The sequence below is a fragment of the Rhinatrema bivittatum genome, chromosome 4, assembly GCF_901001135.1.
Source record: "Rhinatrema bivittatum chromosome 4, aRhiBiv1.1, whole genome shotgun sequence".
Taxonomy (NCBI): domain Eukaryota; kingdom Metazoa; phylum Chordata; class Amphibia; order Gymnophiona; family Rhinatrematidae; genus Rhinatrema; species Rhinatrema bivittatum.
The window spans coordinates 53556393-53582933 of record NC_042618.1 but is presented as its reverse complement, the minus strand read 5'-3'; the positions used below and the strand labels follow the sequence as shown (position 1 = coordinate 53582933).

Below are 26541 nucleotides of genomic sequence, written 5' to 3'. Positions count from 1 at the left end.
GATTTGGACATGTTTTGGACACGCTAATCCCCATATTGGATAAGGGGTTATGGACCAGTGTCCAATCGCATGTTAAGCTGTGGGCAGCAGCTCGTGCATAGTATTGAATCAGCCTGACAGGCAACACCTAGAGGCCAGAATTAGTTATTTTACTGATTACATTTGTAAACAAAAAACATCTTCTAAAAGCTCTGGACCGTGTAAAACATTATAAATAACACAAACATGCAAAAATAAACATTTAAATAAAACACAAAAAAAATCTAAAAACAATTTTAAAAAATTCTTCCAGTAGAATGTAACAGTGAGGCATCTACAATATAAACTGGCTCGGACCGACAGCCCGCAAACACGCAATAGAGAGCAGCGCTATTGCGCATGTGCAGAACAGAGAGCTCTGAGCTGATGTTACGCGCAAGGAAGAGAGATCGGACCAGGATGTCACAGAGGGGAGGAGGAAAGGGCAGACAAGCTGCCGCTCCGAGAAACAGCTTGAGCCCGTCCCTCCGCTGCGGGGAAGGGGGGAGAGAGTAGGGACGGCCGGACCATCATGCACAGGGACAGGAGGAAGAAAGGGCAGAAAAGTCGCCGAGCCCGGCCGCCGGGGAAGGGGGGAGGGATTTGGGACGGCTGGAGCAGAGCTTAATCTCGCCCATTTTAACCATCACGCAAAGGTACAACAGCCGGCCCTGTAGAAGAGAAAAAGAGGGAGTGGAGGAGGGAGAGGGAAGGGGTTGTGGATGAGGTGAGAGGGGATGGAAGGCAAAGGGAAGAGGATATGAGTAAGTGGGAAGGGTAAGAAGTTGTGCAGAAGAGAGCAGCTCTGACGGACGGAATCTCGCCCGTTTGAACGGGCCTAATGGCTTGTCTCTATATAATCACTGGCTTAAATTAAATGCTTGTTTTAAATCTGTGTGTGTGTGTGATGTCCGGGATGGCAGAGAGTCCAACAGGATAAAGATCCTGCATGAGACTAAAGGCACAATGTAATCTTTATGGGTAGAAATCCCTTGTGTGGTGGGGACTAGGATAGTGATAGGAATATACTATCATCCACTTAACCAAGATAGTGAGACAATCAGTGAAATGCTAAGAGAAATTAGGGAAACTAATCAAAGTGGTAGTGCAGTAGATTTCAGTTAGGACTGGGTAAATGAAACATCAGGACATGCTAGAGAGAGAAAGTTCCTGGATGGAATAAGAACATTATCACAAAAACTACTGGTACACCTGGTTTCTTCTTTAAATATTTGATAATAGCTATTATCTCACAACAAGATTTTGTAATTTTGTAGGACCATTACTCATGGGGTCAAGGTATTTTACCAGACTCTTATATGGTTTTAGGTCCAATTTACTTTATATATATTTTTTTGTAATTTTTTTCTAATTTTATGTTTTTACTTTCCATCACACTGATGAGAGCTCCAAAGACCACATTTAAGGTTTAAATTCAATTCAATGTCACTTTTTTCAATCCCAATATCAAATGATTCAGCAGTGATACTCATCTGCACAGCCCAACACGATCGCGTTTCGGACCCCCCACTCTTAAGGTCCTGCTTCAGGGGAAAAACTTCCATCTTTGTTCCGTGACACTCCCAGGGCAATCATCAGACGACCAATATGCTCATCTCAATAGCTGTATCCATCCATTAATGTAGACGCGATCCCGACTTGGAATGATGCATATTGGTCGTCTGATGATTGCCCTGGGAGTGTCACGGAACAAAGATGGAAGTTTTTGCCCTGAAGCAGGACTTTAAGAGTGGGGGTCCGAAATGCGATCGTGTTGGGCTGTGCAGATGAGTATCACTGCTGAATCATTTGATATTGGGATTGAAAAAAGTGACATTGAATTTAAACCTTAAATGTGGTCTTTGGAGCTCTCATCAGTGTGATGGAAAGTAAAAACATAAAATTAGAAAAAAATTACAAAAAAATATATATAAAGTAAATTGGACCTAAAACCATATAAGAGTCTGGTAAAATACCTTGACCCCATGAGTAATGGTCCTACAAAATCTTGTTGTGAGATAATAGCTATTATCAAATATTTAAAGAAGAAACCAGGTGTACCAGTAGTTTTTGTGATATTATTTACAATTGGGTGCCCGGAATACACAAGGTATGTGCGAGCCGTTAAGTGTGTGATTGATATGGAATAAGAACATGCCATACTGGGTCAGACCAAGGGTCCATCAAGCCCAGCATCCTGTTTCCAACAGTGGCCAATCCAGACTATAAGAACCTGGCAAGAACCCCAAAAACTAAGTCTATGCCATGTTACAGTTGCTAGTAATAGCGGTGGTTATTATCTAAGTCAACTTAATTAATAGCAGGTAATGGACTTCTCCTCCAAGAACTTATCCAATCCTTTCTTAAACAAAGCTATACCAACTGCACTAACCACATCTTCTGGCAACAAATTCCAGAGTTTAATTGTGCATTGAGTGAAAAAGAACTTTCTCCGATTAGTTGTAAATGTGCCACATGCTAACTTCACAGAGTGCCCCCTAGTCTTTCTATTATCCGACAGAGTAAAAAACCAATTCACATCTACCCGTTCTAGACCTCTCATGATTTTAAACACCTCTATCATATCCCCCCTCAGCCGTCTCTTCTTCAAGCTGAAAAGTCCTAACCTCTTTACTTTTTCCTCATAGGGGAGCTGTTCCATTCCCCTTATCATTTTGGTAACCCTTCTCTGTACCTTCTCCATCGCAATTATATCTTTTTTGAGATGCGGCGACCAGAATTGTACACAGTATTCAAGGTGCAGTCTCACCATGGAGCGATAGAGGCATTATGACATTTTCTGTTTTATTCAACATTCCCTTCTAATACGGTAATTCCCAACATTCTGTTTGCTTTTTTGACTGCCGCAGCACACTGAATAGACTATTTCAATGTGTTATCCACTATGACGCCTAGATCTCTTTCTTGGATAGTAGCACCCAATATGGAACCTAACATTGTGTAACTATAGCATGGGTTATTTTTCCCTATATGCATCACCTTGCACTTATCCACAATAAATTTCATCTGCCATTTTGATGCCCAATTTTCCAGCCTCACAAGTTCTTCCTGCAATTTATCACAATCTGCTCTTGATTTAACTACTCTGAACAGTTTTGTATCATCCGCAAATTTTATTACCTCACTTGTCGTATTTCTTTCCAGATCATTTATAAATATATTTAAAAGTAAGGGTCCCAATACAGATCCCTGAGGCACTCCACTGCCCACTCCCTTCCACTGAGAAAATTGTCCATTTAATCCTACTCTCTGTTTCCTGTCTTTTAGCCAGTTTGCAATCCACGAAAGGACATCGCCACCTATCCCATGACTTTATTTTTCCTAGAAGCCTCTCTGGAGGAACTTTATCAAATGCCTTCTGAAAATCCAAGTACACTACATCTTCCGGTTCACCTTTATCCACATGTTTATTAACTCCCTCAAAAAGTGCAGCAGATTTGTGAGGCAAGACTTGCCTTGGGTAAAGCCATGCTGACTTTGTTCCTTTAAACCATGTCTTTCTATATGTTCTGTGATTTTGATGTTTAGAACACTTTCCACTATGTTTCCTGGCACTGAAGTCAGGCTAACTGGTCTGTAGTTTCCCAAATCGCCCCTGGAGCCCTTTTTAAATATGGAGGTTACATTAGCTATCCTCCAGTCTTCAGGTACAATGGATGATTTTAATGATAGGTTACAAATTTTTACTAATAGGTCTGAAATTTCATTTTTTAGTTCCTTCAGAACTCTGGCGTGCATACCATCTGGTCCAGGTGACAGTTTTATGAGGCAACTGGTTCAGGAACCAACGAGAGCGTGAGTAATTTTAGATCTAATTCTCAGTGGAGCACAGACTTTTAAGTGAAAGAGATAACAGTGGTGGGGCCGCTTGGCAATAGTGATCATATGCTCAGATTTGAATGAATGACTGGAAGGGGGACAGTAAATAAATGCACAGCTCTAGCACTCAAATTCCAAAACGGAAACTGAGAAAAAGTTTGAAAAAAAAAAATCTGAAAGCTGCAGGGTAAGTGTGCAACAGGCATGAACATTGTTAAAAAATACCATCTTAGCAGTGCAGTCCAGATGTATTCCACACATCAAGAAAGGTAGAAGGAAGGTCAAACAATTGCTGGCATGGCTAGAAAGCAAGGTGAAAGGCTATTTTAGCAAAAAGATCTTCATTCAAAAACTGGAAGAAGGATCCATTAGAGGCAAATAAGATAAAGCATAAGCATTGGCAAGTTAAATGTAAGACATTGATAAGACAGGCTAAGAGAGAATTTGGAAAAAAAGTTAGCCGTAGAAGCAAAAACTCATAATAAAAACTTTGTAAAACATATCCGAAGCAGAAAGCCTGTGAGGGAGTCAGTTGTACAATTAAATGATCAAGGGGTTTAAAGGGGCACTTAGAGAAGATAAGGCCATTGCGGAAAGATTAAACAAATTCTTTGCTTCGGTGTTTACTGAAGAGGACGTTGGGGTGATACCCGTTCCAGATACAGTTTTCAAAGATGAACTGAACCAAATTACGGTGAACCTGGAAGATGTGGTAGGCCAGATTGACAAACTGAATAGTAGTAAATCACCTGGTCTGGATGGTATACACCCCAGGGGTCTGAAAGAACTAAAAAAAATGAAATTTCAGACCTATTTCAATTAATTTGTAACCTATCATTAAAATCATCTGTTTTTCCTGAAGATTGGAAGATGGCCAATGTAACCCAGATGTTTAAGAAGGGCTCAAGTGGTAATCTGGGAAAATATAGACAAGTAAGCCTGACTTCCAGGCTGGGAAAAATTGTGGAAATTGTTATAAAGAATAAAATCACAAAGCATTTAGGTAGACATGGTTTAATGGGCCACAGCCAGCATGCATTTACCCAAGGGAAGTCTTGCCTCACAAATCTCCTACTCTTTTTTGAAGGGGTGAATAAACATGTGGACAGAGGTGAACCTGTAGATGTGGCATTTTTGAAATTTCAGAAGGCATTCGACAAAGTCTTGCATGAGAGGATTCTAAGAAAACTAAAAGTTCATAGGATAGGAGGCTATGCCCTTTTGTGGATTGCAAGCTGGTTAAAAGACAGGAAATAGAGAGGATTAAATGTTCGCTGTACACCGACACGATATCTCTGATGAGTGGCGGTATATAAAAAACTTTAAATAAATAAAATAAATAAATAAATGGTCTGTTTTCACAGTGGAAAAAGGTGGAGTACCTCAGGGATCTGTACTTGGACTGGTGCTTTTTAATATTTTTATAAATGATCTGGAAAGGGGCACGACGAGGGAGGTGATCAAATTTGTAGCCAACACAAAATTATGTAGTTAAATCTCAAGTGGATTGTGATAAATTGCAGGAGAACTTTGCGAAACTGGAAAATTGGGCTTCCAAATGACAGATGAAATTTAATTTTGGACAAGTGCAAAAGTCTGCATATAGGGAAAAAAATAACCCTTGCTGTAGTTACACAATGTTATGTTCTACACCTTGAGTTACCACCCAGGAAAGAGATCTAGGCATCATCGTGGATAATACATTGAAATAGTCTACTCACAGTGCTGTGGTAATAATAATTAAAAAAAAAAAAAAGCAAACAAACAATGTTAGGAATTATTAGGAAGGGAATGGCAAATAAAATGATGGATGTCATAATGTCTCTTTCTCACTCCATGGTGAAATTGCTTCTTGAATACTGTGTGCAATTCTGGTCACTGCATCTCAAAAGATCTAATTGCACTGGAGAAAGTACAGAGAAGGGTGACCAAAATAAGGGGCATAGAACTGCTGCCTTATGAGGAAAGGCTAAGGAATTTAGGGCTGTTCAGTTTGGAGAAGAGGCGACTGAGGGGGGATATGAGAGAGGTCTACACAATCAGGAAAGGACTCAAACAGGTTAATGTAAATCAGTTATTTACTCTCTTAGATATTAGAAGGACTAGGGGGCACTCCATGAAGTTAGCAAGTAGCCCATTTAAACAAATTGAAGAAAATTCTTTCACTCAGCACATATGTTAATGTTTGGAATTCATTGCCAGAAAGTTTGGTTACAGCAGTTAGTGTAACTGGGTTTAAAAAAGGTTTAGATAAGTTTCTATAGGAAAAATCCATAAACTATTAATAAGCAACAGTAGCTTGAGATGTATTCAATGTTTGGGTACTTGCCTGATATTTGTGACTTAGATTGGCCAGTGTTGGAAACCGGATATTGGGCTTGAGGGACCCTTGGTCTGACCCAGTATGGCATATCTTATGTTCTTATTTAAGGCCCCAAAAATGTTTACCTCTGGCTTTTTTTGAAACAAAGAACTCTACCCTCATTTATTGCTGATCTTTAAGCACTGTCAAGACTATGCAGTCACATATTCCAAAATGAACTCTCTTAACTTCTCCAAAAGAATCTTCCCATCAAAAGCAGATTTTAGCACTCATCCATTGTATGTACTTTTGCCTATTCTATTGCTATAAAGTAAAATGAACCCAGGAACAAGATAGCAGGGCCATTATCATCATCCCAGGGCCTAGCCAGAAAACACACACACACACACACACACACACACCCACCCCTTTGGGACCAGCATTGCCACTGCTGGTATCCAAGCAGAAACTGTCTGTGGCCTGCAGACAGATATTGAAAGGAGATTTCTATACAAAGGCTGCATCTTTGTTCCAGCTCCTGTGACCAGCCTGTATCCCTGTCATCTCCTCTGACCTGCCTAGAGAGGCAACTGACTCTGAAATACCTGTACCTGAGTCACACCTACACACATGCATGTTGATGAGGCAATTAGTTATTCATCTGTGATACCGAAAAACAAAAAAGTTCTGCCAATCCACACATTTTAGGCTCAGAAATGAATGCCTCCCCAAAAAAGTGTACAGAAACGCAGAAAATACTGTATGAGTTGTGGTGGGAAGTCGAGCTCACTATTTAGTCCAGTATTTTATTGGATTTTTTTCAAGACCTGATACCTTTTATTACATCAAAGTACATGAGCTTTTGTGACTATCAAGCTCTTATTCAGATCAGAAATACAACTGAAGGGTGTAAATGTTTAAAACATTAACAGTTTTTAAACTATAAATTCAAAAAGTGACTGGTGCAGCTGTGGGTACCCCTCCTCCCCCCAGTCGATGTGCTCCCAGCCTCCCCCTAGACATGCCCACATGCATCTCACTTTCTCCTTCCCCTCAACATGCCTGCACCATCTCAGGCTTGCTAATAGTCCAGCCTGCCCCAAACAAGGAGGACCATGCAGCAGGCCTGGCCAAGAGGAACCTGAAAGTCAGCCTCAAGCCAACGTCAGCCTGTCCCTGGTCCCATGGAGCAGCACTCAGAAATTTCAAATGGCAAGATGTTACTGTTGAAACGTTCAATATTTTACATTCCTACATGAATATGGATAGGGACTTTTATTTTCAGTTTTTATTGTTCTTTATTTTTGCCAGGAATTTATCATGGTTTAATATAACAAAAACATAGAACATCAGTATGAAAAAAACGTATTTGTTCCAGGTTTAACTACGAGTTTATTTTGGTGGACCAAACCCGAGGACCTTAAATATTAAGCAGATTCTCCAGCTTCATCCACTCAGCAGCATCCCCATCCCCTGCCGAAAATCTCCCCACCTGCACGGCAACAGCATTTATCTTCTTACAGTGGCGGCTCCAGGTGTCTCCTCAATCTTCAGCAGCATGCTTACTGAGGTTACTGTACTCTGCTTTTCTGTAGGGCCAGGAAACCTGCCAGGAAGTGCTTCTGGTGGACCAGGCCTGCTTCAGATGCACCAAACAGCAGGCACCTTTGGCTGCTTAGGGGGTGAGAAGGCAGCACTTGAAACACTGGGCTCTGGCCCACAATGGCTTCAAGCAGTGGCTGTAGGCCTTGAAACACTGCATTTGCAGTTCAGGAGTAGCTTGTAAAATCAATTTAAACTAAAGATGAAGGACCCTAAGTACGTAAACTCTGCAAATTCCAGAGAGGATCCATTAACTTTCCACAGTCCCCATACAGGCCTCGAATTTGCCCCCCCCCCCCCCCAAATAAAGGTAAAGCAGTTGAAAATACTAGAGAGAGGGGTTTCTACGCAGCTGACTTTAAAAAATGTCTATCAAAAGTACTGTGCAAGGATTTTGACTCATTTTTTTAATCACTAAATGTATGGAGCGGAGGGGGATGGTGAGAGGAGTAAAAAGTAATTCCAAAATGTGAGGTTGAAGGAGTATTAAATAAACAAAACAATGTTTAATCAGCAATATGACTAACAAAGGGGAATGGCTTCAGTCTCATTACTAACGAAGAATGCTGACAGAATAGGTCATTAATATTGCTAACTACTTAGAAGTTTAAAAATAAAATTGAAAAAGTTACATTGGCTTTGGGCTGTTTCATTTATTCAGTAATAAACCAATAAATGTGATTTTTAATCCCTTTAATTTTGATTATTCTGGGCCAGGGTTAGGCAACACCAGTCCTAGAGTGCCACAAAAATATCTTAAGTTTCAGGTTCTTTCTAATGAATATACATGAGATATCTGCATTCAATGGAGGCAGTGCATGCAAATCTACCTCATGAATATTCATTGTAGATGTCCTGAAAAACCAGACTTGTTTGTGGCACTCCAGGACCCCGCATTGCCTATCCCTGTTCTGGTCCATTATTCAATTGCCAAGGTGCACCCTAAGTACATGAAGAGAGCTTGCTATAGTAAAAAAAAAAAAAAAAATTTTGGATTTTTTTCAAAGACTAAATGAACCTAAAGGAAACAAAACAGTTTAGTATATGAAGGAAATTATATTCTTTTTAATGAAATAGAGCAGTACATCTTTTTGAACTAGATAGACTATGTAGTTGAATGGCTAATAAATTTATTTTGCTAGTTTGAAAGTGGATTTCTTCCCCAATTTTGAAGGGGTTTTTTTCCCTTTAAATTAAACATATTACAAAGAAAAATTTTAAAATAGTAACATAAAAATGTAATTGTTTTTTGTCCATCAATTGTAATCTAAAACTAGCACTCTCTTTGAAGATAAACATTTTAGTCTAATTCAAGATTCATTCCACATATTTACTTAGATTAGCTTTGTTGGTTTTTACTACAAAATCCTGTAGGACATTTTTAATCTAACGTGTTTGTACTTCATATGAAGAAGATTGTGGAAAAAGGAAGCAAGGTATTCTTATGGAAAGCATTTGATTATAAGAAAAGAGATTATGATTAATTGGATTGAAGACTTTGCCCTGGATGGAACATCCCAGAGAGTTTCAATTACAGTAAATGATGATTGTGGAGCAAGTGACAAAGGAGTTGGTCCATACACTGAGATATGCTGCCAGCTGTGGAAATCAGATGTAGTTTTATTGCCTATGGAGCTCAGTAGAAATCTACATTGTCAGCTTTTTTAATTGAGAACCTACAGAGTTGAAAATTAATATTGATTTACACCTGTGTGCTTTTTTTTCTATATAGATCACTTAGGTTGTTTTGTCTATAGGGGGCATAGGCTTTATTGAATGGTAATGAGTTGGGGAAAGAACAGGATATGGTGAACACACCCATTGGTCAAGGGACTTTTTGACAAATGCTTGTACATTAACCAAGACAATATTGTAGTAATGTCATTTGATTTACAATTTGTATAAATATGTAATACTTGTTAAACTATTTATACATACAACTGAAGAAACCAATTCTCTTTTTCATTTGAATTATAATGCAGTGTTCCAATATTTACATTTTGTATTATATAGCATTCACAAGCTACAAATATGGTCTTTAAGACACACAAGATGAAGACTTCAATCTTTAAGCCTTATTTTTTCTTACTGCTGACTTGTGAACTCTTACTTTCTGCTGGACAGAGGAAGCTATTTTCAATGATTTCTTCTTTGCAAAAGATATTTCCTCAGCTCTAGGTTTCCATAGCAATAACTGTGCATCTTCTCCACCGGTCAGCAAAGAATCATCCTCCTTGTTCCAGTGCAAAACAGCGCACTGTAGCTGCATGCCCTCCTTGAAGAGTGCTCAAATGGTTCAGTCCATTAATATCACAGTTCATTAGATGAAGATTTCCCATATGTGTTCCTCCTATGACAAACAGTTATCTGCCTTTTCGTGGTACAAAACCCCCACTAGATAGTTCACATTTTCTATCTTTGTATTACTGTTTCTCGGACATCCTGGATATTCAACAATGTGATGGGTTCTTAGTATACTAACTGAGCAAGATCCCACCAACAAAATCCTTCATCATGTGTCAAGCAATAGATCTGTTTATCATGTTTTCCTGCCCCAATTAATGACACTTACCGATGAATTTGAGTTGCAAGTTGCAACTAATGCATCATCCTCATTGTTTTGATTTATATCAAAAAACATTGACCAGTCCATCAGTAGAGCCTGACACTACCAAGCTTGGACTGGTTGGATGGAAACGTATTTGAGTTATATCATCACTATGACAGTCCGAATAAACCCCTAAGGGTTCTTGAGTAGCTGAATGTGTTCTGTGTATTACTTCTTGCATCCCAGAACACCATAAAGACATCATCTCCATCCTTCTCTGTTCCAGCACAATTATATTGTCATTGCAACTAATATCAAAGCTGATAAAAACTTGAAAGGGAAACCCTTGAATAAGTTCACGGGCATTGGGACTGAGAGGCGTGTGTCCCAGCATTTCACAGTGCATCGCTGCATGCTGAAAACAACAGATTTTCACAAGTGTGTGCAATCTGACTCCAGTAAGGAGATTTTGGGTGTGCATCATATTCCCGGAGGAAGCTCAGTGTTTTTCTATTGTATACTTTTATTGACTTGTTAGAACATGAAATAGCAACTAGCTGGCTGTTCTCTCTCCTTCTGAAATGTCTATGTCCAGCAAGTATGTAGAATCTTTGGTTGGTGCAGACCGTTTTGCTACACGGAGGTTAGCAAAACTGTTCTTCAAAGGTCTCCATTAGGATCTGGGGGAAAAAAAAAAGCATCATCAAACAGGAACATTAATTAAAGATTCTAACAATATCTTAAATAGAATGTAAAGCTCTTACAATATTCAGTTTTATTATTACAATATATTAAAACCTTGCCATTAAAATAAGTGGATTGTATGTTGCTTGTTTTATGGATTTGTCTCTGTTAATAAAGTTTTTCATATATAGGTGTTACTTATAACCTTAGCCAGTTTTTCAGTTTTTAATCCAACTTCCCAGAATTTAATGAAACCGTTTTCAAAAAAGCACGATAAAGGAGTAGGAGGAAAAATACCATTTCATTTTAGTCGGGTATATGATATACACTCTGGTAAACTCCAGAAAATTGCATGAAATTAAAAGAAAAATTATGTAGTCTGCACAAAGTTGAGATATTTGTAACCTTTTGCATATGTTAACAGTAAATTAAGATTCAGCTGTTAAGCAGTTCTTACATTAACATTTCTATAATAAAGAACTTTAAATGCAGAGGAAATAATAGTTAATTTGATTACAGTATTACATGTAGCTTTCAAGTGATAATTTCCCCAACCATTCATCCCAAGACCACTCCCCTCCTTTCATTTATTGTATCTCAGGGTTGCCTCAACATAATTGCATACATAGGGGCTGATGCAATGTTCACGGGAAAGCGGGCGCTGACTTTTCAGCACCCGCTTCTTAATGCATGCATGGCGGCCGCAAGGGGGGCACCATGCAATATGTAATAGCAGCTGCCGGTTACGAAGACAGATGCCGGTAAACTCGGCCTCGGTTTTCATAAACCTGCCGTGTCTGCCAGTAATGAAAACAGACGCCGAGTTTACCGGCGTTGGTCTTCATAACTCGGAGGTCTGTCAAGTTATTTATTTTTAATTTTTCACTTTAAAAAAAGAAGTACAGAAAAGCAGTTTTTTCTGTACTTCTTTTACGCTCAGCTATTAATGCCTGCTCCAGGGGAACCACCACCGCTCTTCTCCAATCACTCGACACCACTCCCGTTTCTAGGCATCTATTGAACAGGTCACGCAGCGGACCCACCAACACACCTCTGAGTTCCCTCAGTATCCTGGGATGAACCGCATCAGGGCCCCATGGCTTTGTCCACTTTTATTTTTCCTAGCTCTTTCCATACAATCTCTTCTGTAAACGGAGTTTCATCTACTCCACTCCCCTCCAATTTCTTGTTAACTAGCAACAATCCTTCTCCAGGGTCCTCTTTAGTGAACACCGAACTGAAGTATTCGTTTAATATTTCTGCCATTTCTTTGTCTCTCTCAACACATTGATCCTTTTTACCTTTCAATTTCACTATACTACTTTGGACTTTTCTCCTTTCTCTGATGTATCTGAAAAATGTTTTGTCACCTCGCTTTACTACTTTGGAAATCCTTTCTTCCGCTTGACTTTTTGCTGTCTTGATTACTTTCTTCATCTCCCTCAGTTCCACCAGATATTCTTCCTTGTGATCCTCCCTTTGGGATCCTTTATATTTCTTAAATGCTATTCTTTTAGCTTTTATTTTATCAGCCACCTCCTTTGAGAACCAGATAGAAAAGAAAAGCAAGAGAAAAATGAAACCTAACATATAGATTAGTTGCCTTGGTAATTGCTCCTTTTAATTTGGCCCACTGTTCCACATCTCTCTTGTTCTCCCAGCCTTCTAGTTCTTCCTCCAGGTACGTCCCCATTTCAACAAAGTCCGTGTTTTTGAACTGCAAAACTCTGGTGGGCACCCACCTGAACATTAGACACATTATCTCCGTTAATGAGCACTAAATAGAGTATAGCTCCCTCCCTCATGGGTTCCATTACCATTTGTTTGAACAGAGCCCCTTGCAGAAGGGATTCTCCAGTCTACATCCGGCAGATTAAAATCTCCAACAATCACCACTTCTCCCTTCTTTCCCATCTTTTGGATGTCTTCAATCAGATCTCTGTCAAGTTCTTCCATTTGATTTGGAGGCCTGTAAACCACTCCAATAAAAATGGATGCCCCATCATCTTTTTTTTATGTTGACTCATAGTGCTTCTTCTTTGCCCCATCTTCCTTGCAGCTCAGATGTTTGGATATTGTTTTTGACATAAAGAGCCACTCCTCCCCCTTTTCTATCCTCTCTGTCCTTCCTTAAAAAGTTATAGCCCGGTATGGCCGTATCCCAATCATGAGATTCCGTGAACCACGTCTCCGTGACAGCAACAATGTCCAAGTCCGCCTCCACCATTAGGGTTTGCAGATCTGGGATTTTATTGCCCAAACTGCGAGCATTTGTGCTCAATGCTTTCCAGCTTTTCTTGGACTCCTTTGTGACTTAACTGAGTTTTGTTATCCACTTCACCCTTTTCCATTGCATTTGTATTTGGGGAATGACATTCTAGTTTCCTTCTGCCACCCCTGGCATCTAGTTTAAATGCCTTATGACATAGGATTTGAATTTATCTCTTAGTATCCTTTTTCTTACCATAGACAGATGTAACACAAGCAAAGCTCAATTGGTTTCACTGGTATATCTTTCATGCCATTTTAAATAGCCACATTATAAATAAGTAATATATGATTTTATAGTTTGATGTGGGACCCACACTCATAGAGTTTGTATATCAATCAAACTCAAGGCTGGCAATAGGTCACTTTACTTTATTTTCAACTCCAACATTTTGGGGTTTTTTTTAAATTTTGTTAAAATATATATGCAAAAATCTTGCTGTATGCTGACGAACTTCAATTTAAACACAAATTTCATTTGCAATTGGAAAGATATTCATCTTACTATATTTCATACAAGTCCCATCATTAAATGGATCCTCAGTTTAAATATCAATTTTCATTTGCAATTAAGGAGATACTCATCTCAATATATCACGTCAAAGTCCCAAGTCCAGACACGATCGTGTTTTGAACCAACAGGTCCTTCTTCAGGGGAAATGCGTTCTCAAATCTTCACTCCGTTCCATCAGCAAAATTTCCAAACGGTTAATTTCATATCTTTCTCCCGCAGTCTGGATTCAGACACGCAATCTTTGACAAAGATTTTTTTACTGTTCCATATACAGCCCCAGCCCCCAATATATCCAAAACTTTGTTCCTTACACCAGGATTTGAGCCATACATTGAAGTTAATATGGCTTAGCCTCTTCTTCCCCTTTCCATGAACAGGTAACACTTCTGAAAAGGCAATAGTGTTTGCCATGTGACTAATCTGCTTCGCTAGACTGGAAATCTCTGTACCGCTTGGATGCTGTTTCTAGCAAGGTCATTGGTTCCCAGATGGATGGTATCAACTTTAGAGTCTTTGCTTTCTTCTTTGATCGCTTTGACTACCTGAATAGCATTTCTGCTGGCCGATGATCCTGGGAGGCTTTTAACTTTGGTTACTGATTGTATTATGGAATTTCTGTCTGCACTGGGTTTCTTCTTTCTTTTCAGATAGCACTTCAATCTCTTTCACAAGAGCTTCTTCATTACCTAATACAGAGAAGGCGTTTTGTATTTGTCACTTGAAACAGTGTCTCTCCACATCACAGGTCTAATTCTACCAGAGCCCATATAATCCCATTGTTTTTTGGGTTCCTTAACGCTCTGTGTGAGTGTGGAGGTAGACGTGGGCTGCACAGTTGTGAAGAACGGGTGTCTGTGGGTCACAGGTCTTATCCTACCTGAGCCCACTATAAATCCCTTTTTCCTTGACTTTTGGTTTTTCTGTGGTAATGGGGAATTAATTCCTGAATACTGTAAAGTGGATGAAACTTTCTTTATTGCAGCTAATTCAGCTTTAACTTCAGCCAGCTCCTTTTTCAAGGAAGACGAGTTCTGAACAAATGGGGCAAGCCCTAAGTTCCTAGATGAATTCCCTCAGAATAAAGGCTCCACAATAGTTACATTGGATAGTCCTCATTTTGGTAAATTTGATGGAATTACCAAATTTCCAATTTATCTTGTTGCCAATTATGTATTTAGGCAGACTATATCAGAAAAACAAACCCGTGGGTGGATAGAGGGCAGGATGGGAGGGTAGTTAAACAGTTAACACTTGGCCAGGGCCTGATCACTGGACCCTGTACCCTGCTATTGATTTTGAACAGACAGTCCCCCAGATTTGGCTAGCCAAGTTAAGCTTTTTCCTTATCTCTCCCCCAAGAATCAGTAGTTAGAGCTGTCACCTTGAAGTTCAAAGCAGACTGAAGACTTGATTGGCCCCTGCAATGCACTATGAGTCGGCTGCCCAAAGCTAGATAGCCCTCTCCATTTTTTGGTTGGGTTAAACAAACACACAGCAATTTAATGCAGCAATATCAATATCTTACTGCTGACTTGTCCGAATACGGTACTTTAAACACTTAAATGCATGCCATAAGGCTGTGCTTCTATCTTTTCACTTTTTTGCAATTGAGGATCCTCTGTGCTTATCCCATACCCTTTTAAAGTCTGTTATTGTTTTAGCCTCCATCACCCACTCCAGGAGAGTACCCATCCTTTCCATGAAAAAAAAAAATGTTTCCTGATGTTGCTCCTCAGTCTGTGCCCTTGGAGCATCATATAATGACCCCTTGGTTCTAGAACTTCCCTTCCACCAAAAAAGGCTTACCTCCTTATATCAACATCTTTCAAATATTTGAATTTCTTTATTATCTTTCTCTCTTCTCTCCTTTAGCATATACCTATTTTGATCCTTAAGTCTCACTGAATAGGGATTTTGATGCAAACCTTGTACTTGTTTGGTAGCACTTCTCTGGACCACTTCCTTTCTATGTCCTTCTAGAGATATGGCTTCCAGAATTGTACACAATGTTAAAGATGAGGTCTTAAATGACTTTGTATAACAGCATGATCACTTTTTTTCTACCCATTATGCCTCTCCCTATGCAACCTAGCATCTCCCTCCTGATCTAGCCCCCACCTTATGTCACTATTTTGCTACCTTGAAATTACAGGATATAATCCCTTGAGGTCTCCTTCTGCTTTGTGGCCATCAGTATATCACACGCTTAAGTTTCTAAACCTCAAATGCACACCTCTGCATTTTTTAGTACTGAAACTTAGCTACCAAGCAGTGGAGCTAAGCCATTAGCATTCTTGCTTTTCCCCCGTCTCCTTCACACATTTCTCTTGGTTTTGCTCTTACAACCCTACCTCTGGCCTTTCCCCTTTCACTGACACATCTGAAAAAAATCTCATTTGTTTGCCACTTTGTCATCTTAACTGCTTTCCCTGCTTTCAGCTTTACCAGATATTCTTCCCTTTGCTCCTCTTTGAGAGCCCTTGTATGTTTCAAATGCTTTCTTTGTGCACTTAACTTTTCAGCCACCTCTTTGAAATCCATATCAGTTTTTTTTTTTCCTTCTTATTTGTATTTACTTTCTTACTATAAATATTTGTCGCTCTTTGTATTTTACCACAGTGTTCTTCTATGTCACCTACCTTCTCTTCCTCTGCCAGCACCTCTTTAAGGTTTATTTTAAGGTTTATTTGGTTTTCTATACCGTCATATCAGTGGGAACCTTCATAACGGTTTACAAACATTTAGCAAGGAAAGTACAATAATGATATAGTAAAGGAACGATAACAGCTATAATATATATCAGAGGTAAAACATTGGTAATAGCAGTTAAAAATCTAAAATATTGTCGACTAAAATATATAAATATCAAAAGACAATAACAAATCGTGGGAGCACAGTTAAATAGCATAACTATGAGATAAACAAATGCAAAAGGTTGATCACTGCTTATCTAATACAGTCAGCGTATCCAATACCGTCCGCTTATCCAATACTTTGTTTCCCCATTTTTTTCCCCCAAAGTTGGTATTTTTGATATGCAAGAGCTTTGTTTAACTCCTCTCTGCCTTGGCTGTTATATCGAACCATGCCATCTAATTATCACTTTAGCTCAGGTGGGCACCTACTTGAATACTAGAAATGCTTTCTCTGTATCAGGTCTAGTATTAACTCTTCCCCCCTGGGTTCCATTAAAATTTGTGAAGTCACCTGAAGGGAATCCAGGTTCTCTCTGCTTCTAAACAGTTATACAAATGGGATACTCCAGTTCATATCCAGCAAGTTAAAATCTTCCACCTTTTGGATGCCTTCAACTAAATCTCACTCCAGTTCGTCTGCCTGAGTTAAAAGGCCATAAACTATGCCAGCGTAGATGGAAATGCCACCTCTCCTTTTCATGACAGCAGCACCTCTTCCTTCCCATGCATTCTGCATCTCAGTTGCTTTGAGATACTGTACACTTTTTTTTTTTTACATAAACAGCTACTCCTCCCTCTTTTCTACCATTCAAATCCTTAGTGAACATATTATGTATATGTTATGTCAAATTGATGACCTTAAAACGATTAAAACCATTATTGTCACAAAATGACTTTAGAACAGTCCTACAATCTTTGATTTTCTCCAGTACCGACTACTGCAATTCCTTCTACTTGGCCTACACGATTCGACCATTGCAAGTTTTACAGAACGCTGCAGCGAGAGTTATATCGGGTATCAGAAAAAGGAACCATATAACACCAATTCTAATCTCCCTCATTGGCTCCCTATTGAATATCGCATTCATTTTAAAGTGCTGTGTATTCTACACAAAGTAATCCAAGGAGACCAAAGAGACTGGTTAAAGGCAGCTATACGGTTACATACCTCATAGAGAAATCTCAGATCAGCAAACGAAGGCCTATTAACTATTCCATCTATAAACTCTGTCCGACTTAGTCAAGTGAGAGAAAAGCCATTTCGCTAGCCAGTCCGAAATTATGGAATACATTACCCACTGATATGAGACCAACCCGATTTTAAGATTTTTAAAAGAAACTTAAAAACATGGTTATGTAGCATAGCTTATAAGGAATGTGAATGAAGCGAGCCCAAATAAAAACAAAAAAAAAAAAAACCCCACCCATCCGCTCCTCCTGCTGATATTGTCACAATCATTTTATTATTTATTTCATCTTACTTTTGTGCGCTCTTATGTTAGAATCTCAAATTTTATTCTCTATCTATGAATACCTATACTTAAGTACTTTATGCTTAAGAATTGTGCGTTTTATTCTTTTAGTTAATAATATTAAGTTTAACCTTTTATCTTTTGTAATCCTGTATATTATTCTTTCAAATATGTAAACTGTTGTGATGGCATGTCTGAACGACGGTATAAAAAATTTGATAAATATATGTATATAGTCTGGTATGGCTATTTCTCCTTGTCTATACTCCATATAGCCTCATGCCTATTCCCTTTGTCTACCCTGCTTGCTCAGGCATAGCCTAGTAAGTTCCTCACTTTTGTGTTTTACAACCAAAATCTTCATTTGTTCGCCAAGGAGGACCACCCAAATCATTTAGCTTCCTCCTACCATCCCGCTCCTTTAGCTAAAATACTTGTCAACGTAAGAGCTGTATTTCTCATCTAAGATCCTTTCTCCTCTCACAGAAAGATGTAGGCCATCACTATAGTGTAGTTTTTACAGTTCCAGAGATATTCCCAGCTGCAAATCTATTTAAAATTCTCTTCTCTGCACCAGATTTTGCACTACATATTGGCAGTTGTAAAGTCTCATCTCCCTTTCCATGAATAGATAATACTTTTTAAAATCCTAGTCTTTATTTATTTGTCGTGTTTTGTATACCGTCATTTGGTTTCACCATCAGAATGGTTTACACAGCGTTTGTGTAGTGTGTTAGTTAAATAACATTACAGCGTATTTTTGTTACACATCGGTTTACAGTTTCGTAATAGGTTGTGGGTTAGTTTCTATAACATGAGTTAATACACGTAGAATGGGGTTATAGGGTGAGGCAATAGGGTAGTAAGGTAGCTGGGTAGGTCAAAAAACATGTAGGTTAGTGAAACAGGCTTTCAAGGTTAAATATAGTTAAGATGCTGTTAGATATGTGTTTTGGGTTAGTTAGAATTAGTGTACCAGGTATCTAAGCTCCTCTCAAATTCCTGAATTTCCCTCTATTACACACTGACTCCATTTCCATCCAGGTTATTCATCCCCAAGTGGAACAGGACATCAACTTCAAAATATCTTTTTTTTGTCTCCTATGCTATCTGGTCAGTATTAGTGCTAGACATAGGATACCAGTAGGCATTTGACATTGTTTCTCTCTAAATATGCCTCCAAGCTAATATCTTTCATAAGAGTACCACAGCAAAATGACCTCCTTGTTATGGGAACTTTTGACTGTTTTTATGTACCAACATCAGGACTAATACAAAGGATTTTCTCTAGTGACCTTTGATATAGAGTTCCCTGTATACCAATATCCCCCAGAATGGCTTTATCTGTCATTCCAGATATTTTACAGAAAACGAGTGATATCGGTGAGTCCATACTGTATTTTTATTGAAATTAGATGAAGCAATACTGACTAAGAATGCCTTTAACTCTGCTTAAGATACTGCAATGGCCCCCACCATAATCGCAAATCTGTATGTGGATGCTTTGAAAAATGGCTTATGAGCTGTCCTTTATAGCATTTTTTTTTTTAAAGGAAAGTTATAAATTGATGACATCATAACAGTTTGAAGAGGAGATGTGGGAAGGTTATAGGGCTTCTATAAATGGTTTACTATGCATGCACATCATCAGCATTCGTTGTTTGGACATTATGATATATCAGAACCCTCCATTTATAGAGAGGCTGCTATAGAAGAAACACATTAGCAGTTTGGCAGTTGCCATACACAAAGCAATAAATAAATGTGTGTGAACCATTATTGAGGGTAAGGAGGTTATTTTTTCTTCTATTTTGAAGTTTACATTACCCAGGACGTACGCAGGAGAAAGTCATTTTGAGAGGTGCTATCCTTAGTGTGAAGGAAAAAAATGTATAAGGACCATATTCTCAATTCTGAATGGTTCCACCCCTTGGAAAAAATGATCCAACAGATCGAGAAACACAGGGTACAGACCTGATACAAGATGAAAGCTTTGGCATGTTCTTCAGTTACACCCTGTATTTCAGGAACTTCTCTAACTGCTTTTGCCGGAGGAAGGAACATTATGAATAGCTTGCTGGCCTCCTGTCTGAGACCTTTTAGTACCCTATGACTTGTCTTTGTAACCATTTTAAACGTGGGTACTGCACAGTTTGCCTTCAGTCCTTAAACATCAAGGTTTTTTGAGATACCATGTGGTGGTGCCTAGTATTAAAATCTTTTACAAACTGCGAATCCTTATTTTTCAGTACAATATACTCCTCTAAGAAAGATTTATGAAGAAAGACTAAGTGGACTCTAAAGCCACACATTACTGAACCCAAAAGCTGTATATGAAACCAAGAAGTCAAAGGTCCTTTCATTCATCATCATACAGAACATACTTTTAAATAGCTACACTTATGTACATATGTGTAGCTGTTCAAGTGATAGAAATGAACTGATTGTGAAAAGGCGCTTAACCAGACAAAAACATTGGATCTTAAATCAAATTATTGTGCCCCTTTGGGTCTCAATTCAGAACTGGATTGGACAGGTTGTTTTTTTTTATGTTTGTGGCTAGCAGTAGAGCTAAACATACTTCAACATCATATGCTGTTTTCCTCAGACATGTACTTTGGATTTAAATCAGGAGTTTATTTTCCATAGCTTTTATTCAGTTTTATATTTCAAGCTGCTTTTTTCCTCTAGTGAGTACCTTGTGGTGACTGGATGAGCTATTCGATAGTCCATATGCTATGTGCCCTTACTGACTTTGAAAGGGATCATGATTGATTGCTTCAAAAACTGCCCTTACACTTAGACCGCAGTTCTGGTGATGGCAGTCCTGGAAGAAACTGTTTAAAATGAGCTGCCGAGCATTTGTGTTTTCACACTGGTTGAGACACCAAGTTCTGCTACACTATTACTTACATTGGAGCTTTACCATTTATGAAAGTGTATCTCTAGGTTTTAAAACACATGTAAGGACTTTTTTGAAAATTATTCAGGTGTGAAAATGGACCCTAATTTGACCTTTTTCATATTTTTTTTTTTTTTTGTCAATTAGATTTTTATTAACCATTGAAAACAGAAAACAAAACAGTAGACATATAAGCCAACTACAATGGTATTCAATTTTACAACAATTCCGAAGTGTCAGGGCAGGGAAGTTGCATACATAAAGCTATAAGTCAATAGGATCAATACTCAGTACGTCTGGACCAAGACCTGCATCCACGTATAGGAAGTCAGTGGAAGGAACAGGATCAGGGAGGCTGCAATAAACCCAGGGAACATCTCCAACCCATATGCAGGAACCCCCAATAAACATCTAGCAAAATATCAAAATAGTGCTACGGGTGAATGGTCGCTCTCCACTTCCTGTACGGCTCCCACACAGCCAGATGTTTGGGCTGGTTCCTATGCTTTTGCGCAGTAAGCTTGTATAATTCCATCATTACATCCAGTTTCCGTATTAGCAAGGATAGATCAGGTACCTGGCTACTTTTCCATTGGGCTGCCAACACACACCTGGCGGCTATTAAAATCTGTTGTGTTAGTAGCCATTCATAGGTATTACCAGCCACTGGTGCATTAAGCAAAGCCTGTTCAGGGGACAAATCAACAGAGCGCAAAAAGATCTCCTGCAACACAGATTTCACTAGAGCCCAATATCGCTGCACTTTATCACACCGCCACCAGAGGTGAAAAAAGGTTCCACTCTCCCCACACCCCTTCCAACAGCTTGCTGACGACAATATTTTAGCCTTCCACAATTTATATGGAGTGCAATACCATCTGAGGAGCACCTTATACCCGTTCTCCTGAAGAGATGCGGAGATAGAACAACGTTTAGTGTTCTGAAATATGATATCCCACTTGTCCTTACCCAAAGGGGCCCCAAGGTCACTCTCCCAGGCTAACCTAAAGCCGGGCTTAGATTGGGCAGCCATATTAAGAGACTCATAAATTTGCGAGATCAATTTGGTTGCCTTATCAGCCTGGTCGCACCAATTCTCAAATTGGCTTTTCCCCTGAGAAAGGCCTTTGGTTACTATACCGGAGTGTAGAAAATGTCTAAGTTGCAGGAATTGAAAAGCATCCCTGTCCTCCAACTGATATCTGCCCTGGAAAGTCGTAAATGGGAGAAACCCACCCGCTTCCCACAATTTACCGAATGTGAGAATATCCCGTTCTTTCCAATGTGCGTAACCACTAGAGTCCCACCCAGGAGTAAAATTCAGATTGTGGTATAGGGAGGAACTCAAAAAATACTGCCTATCCCCTGTTAAAGTGGCTTTCCATTTGCCCCAAATCCGAAGCGTGTTAGCCAAGAACGGAGTTTCAACACCCCCGGTCAACCAGGTGTCTTTCGGTTGCCACGTAGTAGCCCACAGCGGCATGGGGTCCAGCAGAGCCTGTTCGATATCCACCCACCTCTTTCTCTCCTTCCGTCTGTTCCAATCTATCACAGCCCGGAGTTGGGCGGCTACATAATAATACCCCAGGTTAGGCACCCCTAATCCCCCCTGCAACCTATGTCTATATAGGGTAGACCGTGCTATCCTTGGGGGTCTTCTCTTCCATATAAACGCAAACAACTTTTGCTGCCATTGTTTAAGAAGGGCATTTGGTATAGGCACTGGCAAGGTTTGGAATAAGTACAAGAACTTGGGCAAAACAGTCATTTTGATAGCGGCAATCCGTGACCTTTTTCATATTTTTAAGCATTATGCCTTGTTTGGTTCATCATAAATATACATTTGTTTTGCATATGAAATAAGCATAGCTGAGTTTTCTTGGAGTGCTTTCTTTAGATATATATATTTTGAGACAATGTTATATTCCAAAATGTTTGATGAAAATGCTTGGTACAAAACTTCATTTAGAATTTTCTGTTTTTCAGACACTTGAAAGTCTGTAAACAAGATGGGTGCTTTGAAGGCACATATCCCAAGGCAGGCATTTCAGCTTGCCGAAACAGCAGCTAGTATTGGGTGACATTTGAATTCTTCAGGTTTTCTATTTTGATAAGGTTTCATTTTTCTTGTTACACCATAAACCTTGTGAAGTATGGTTTAGGGATGTGCAGACAAAAAGTTTGCGTTCATAAGTTGATAAGTTGAAGGTCGATTTTGTTCAATATGGACATATGGAGAATCCCATAAGTTGAGGGTCTGTCCATACGTTCACCGGTTCCCTAAATAAAAATTAAAACCCCTCACCCTCCTTAATCTCCCCCCAAGACTTACCAAAACTCCCTGGTGGTCCAGCGGGGAGTCAGGAAGCCATCGCTGTTTTCCTTTGCGAGGAACCGGAACTTTTGGCCAGCTTGGGGGGGTCAGGCGGCCCCCCAAGCTGGCCAAAAGTTCCGGTTGGGTCCAACGGGGGTCCCGGAGCGGAGGCGCGGAGAAACACGTGACGTCCGCGTCACTCCAACGTGACGCCGACGTCACGTGCTCCTCGCAAAGGAAAACAGCGATGGCTTCCTGACTCCCCGCTGGACCACCAGGGAGTTTTGGTAAGTCTTGGGGGGGTCAGGAGGGTGGGGGTTTAAGTGTTTATTTAGGTTCAACGTATTCAACGTAGCTATGTTGAATAAGTTGAAAATGTGATGCGTTGCGCATCATCACTTTTTTTAAGTTAAAAAAAAAAAAAGTTGCGTTTTACATATGCGTTCAAAACGAATGCACACCCCTAGTATGGTTAGAACTGACTGACAATGTATTGGGGGGGAAATAAACGATCTTTTATAAAAGTCGTAATTATGTAATAAACTTATTTTTAAGAATAGGTGATTACTGTGTTCAGATAGTGCCAAACATTTTGGTGGCACACTTAATTGGATTTTAACAGCCTTTCTGTAGCACCCAAAGCAAAGTTTATTTAAAATGTTTATATGAGGGATCACGTGAGCAGTAAGAGGGATAGAATATGATCTCGGCACTCCCACCTGCTTTTTATCACCCCATCCGCACGTTTTGGTGACTCAAACTGCTTCAGTTCTCTTTAACGGCTCATAGATTCACCCAGGAGTGCTGTATTTGAACATCATGACCACAAGACAAAGTAAGAAAGAAAAAGATCGCAAAAAATGAATATGCCAGAGCCCAATATGGTGGACGAGGCTATTCTCCCGCTGGGAAGGACGAACAGGTGGTCTGTCTTTCGTACAGATTCAGACATCTCCAGGTATCTGGCCAGGAGTCTGCCGATGTTGAGGTAGTGTAGACCTTTGGCCTCTTCCGAATTCTTATGTTCATCTGGCGATGGTAGCGAGATGGTTTGGTTAAGGTGGAAGTGAGAGACACCACTATGGGGAGGAACGAGGGAACCATGCATAACTGGATGGTTCCAGGAGTGAGCCTGAGAAACGGCTCACGACAGGACAGCGCTTGCAGCTCGGATATGCGACGGGCTGAACAGACTGCCAGCAGGAAGGCCATTTTCAATGTTAATAGTCGGAGAGACAGGCCGTGGAGAGGTCTGAACGAGGCTCCTGCTAAGAAATCCAGGAAATCCAGGACCAGGTTGAGGTTCCAAAGAGGTACCGGCCACTTTAGGGGTAGTCTGATGTGCTTAACTCCTTTCAGGAAGCGGGAAACATCCGGGTGAGAGGCTATGCTGCCACCCTCGTTTTTGGTGCCGTAGCATGACAATGTGGCCACCTGTACCTTGATGGAGTTGAAGGACAATCCCTTCTGTAGGCCGTTCTGTAGGAATTCCAGGATAGCAGAAATTTTGACTGAGCGAGGTATGATGTCGTGGTCCTCATACCAGGCTTCGAATACTCTTCAAACCCTTATGTATGTTAGGGAATTGGAGAACTTGCGTGCTCGGAGTAGGGTGTCGATTACAGCCCCCAAGTATTCGTTCTATCTCAGGCGAGCCCTCTCAATGGCCAGGCCGTAAGAGAGAATCGAGCTGGGTCCTCGTGGAGGATCGGTCCCTGTTGGAGCAGGTCTCTGTGCGGAGGTAGTGGCAGGGGGTTCCCTGTCAGTAATCTTCGCATGTCTGCGTACCATGGTCTTCTTGGCCAGTCCGGGCCCACAAGAAGTACTGATCCCCTGTGTAGACTTATCTTGTGAATGATCGCATCTAGTAGGGGCCACGGTGGGAAGGCGTATAGCAGAGTCTCCTGTGGCCATGTCTGTACCAGGTTATCGATGCCCTGGGACTGAGGTTCCCGCCTGCAGCTGAAGTAACTGGGTACTTGGGCGTTGGACCGGTTTGCCAGCAGGTCCATGGTTGGTGTTCCCCAACAGTTCACTATCAGTTGGAACGCTGTGGTCGACAGTTTCCATTCTCCTGGGTCTAGACTTTCTCTGCTGAGGTAATCCGCCATGATGTTGTCTTTCCCGGCGATGCGGATGGCCAAGATCTCCTGGAGGTTCCCTTCTGCCCACGACATTAGAGGGTCTATTTCCAGAGACACCTGTTGGCTTCTGGTTCCTCCCTGATGGTTGATTGAGGCCACTGTTGTGGCATTGTCCGACATAATCCTGACCGCTTTGTCTCGAAGGCAGGCTAGTCTGACTGCCCGGGCTTCTAGGCAATTGATGTTCCACTCAGACTCTTCTGTGTTCCACTGCCCTTGGGCGATTAGCTCTTCGCAGTGTGCTCCCCCATCCTCGTGGTGAGCAGGATCCATGTCGGCGAGGATAGTCTCTTTCCCTGGCTCAGGTGGCCGTCTTGTAGCCACCACCTTAGTTGGGTTCGAACTCTGCCCGGTAGCGGTAGACGTATGGTGTAGTTCTGAGACAGTGGGCTCCTTCGCGATAGGAGTGAGCGCTGTAGGGGCCTCATGAGATCGTGCCCATGGTACTACTTCCAGTGTGGATGCCATGAGACCGAGGACTTGTAAGTAATCCCATGCTGTGGGGCGAGGTTTGCTCAGCAGGGTTTGCAACTGGTTCATCAGTTTTAATCTCCTCGTCAGTGTCAGGATGACCTTGTCTTCCTTGGTGTCGAATCGGACTCCTAAGTATTCTAGAGTCTGTGAGGACTGCAGACAGCTCTTGTTTGTGTTGACCACCCATCCGAGGCTCTCCAGTAGAGCTTTGACTCTGATTGCCTGGCGACTTTCCTCTGGGGATTTTGCCCTGATCAACCAATCGTCTAGGTAAGGGTGTACGAGGATTCCTTCCTTCCTCAATGTTGCCGCCACCACCACTATGATCTTGGTGAACGTCCGGGGTGCTGTGGCTAACCCAAAGGGTAATGCACGGAACTGGTAGTGACGGTCCAGGATTTTGAAGCGAAGGAAGCGCTGATGGTCTTGATGGATCGGAATGTGTAGGTAGGCTTCCAACAGATCTAGGGATGTGAGGAACTCTCCCCGGTTGTATTGCCCTTATTACAGAGCGTAGGGTTTCCATGTGGAAGAGGGGAATCCTCAGGTGGCGGTTGACCGACTTGAGGTCCAGGATGGGCCTGAAAGTTCCCTCTTTCTTGGGGACGATAAAATAAATGAAATAATGCCCAGTATTTATTTGTTGTGGAGGCACTGGGGTTATGGCCTCTAGGGCCAGTAATCTGGTCAGAGTAGCCTCCACTGCCATCCTCTTGGAGGGGTCGTGGCAGAGTGATTCCACGACCTTGTTCTGAGGGGTTCG

At 40.7% G+C, this 26541-nt stretch overlaps 1 protein-coding gene across 1 annotated transcript; it reads right to left on the bottom strand.

The window, feature by feature from the left end:
- Window positions 1-8807: 8807 nt before the first annotated feature.
- On the bottom strand, window positions 8808-10983 carry WDR89 (WD repeat domain 89; the record flags this gene model as incomplete). Its single annotated transcript, XM_029598130.1, is given in 11 exon segments — window positions 8808-10007; window positions 10009-10127; window positions 10130-10190; window positions 10193-10315; window positions 10317-10397; window positions 10399-10527; window positions 10529-10602; window positions 10605-10682; window positions 10685-10714; window positions 10717-10879; window positions 10882-10983. Coding segments are annotated over 11 exon segments (1137 nt in total), but the record flags the coding sequence as incomplete, so codon positions are not given.
- Window positions 10984-26541: the final 15558 nt, after the last annotated feature.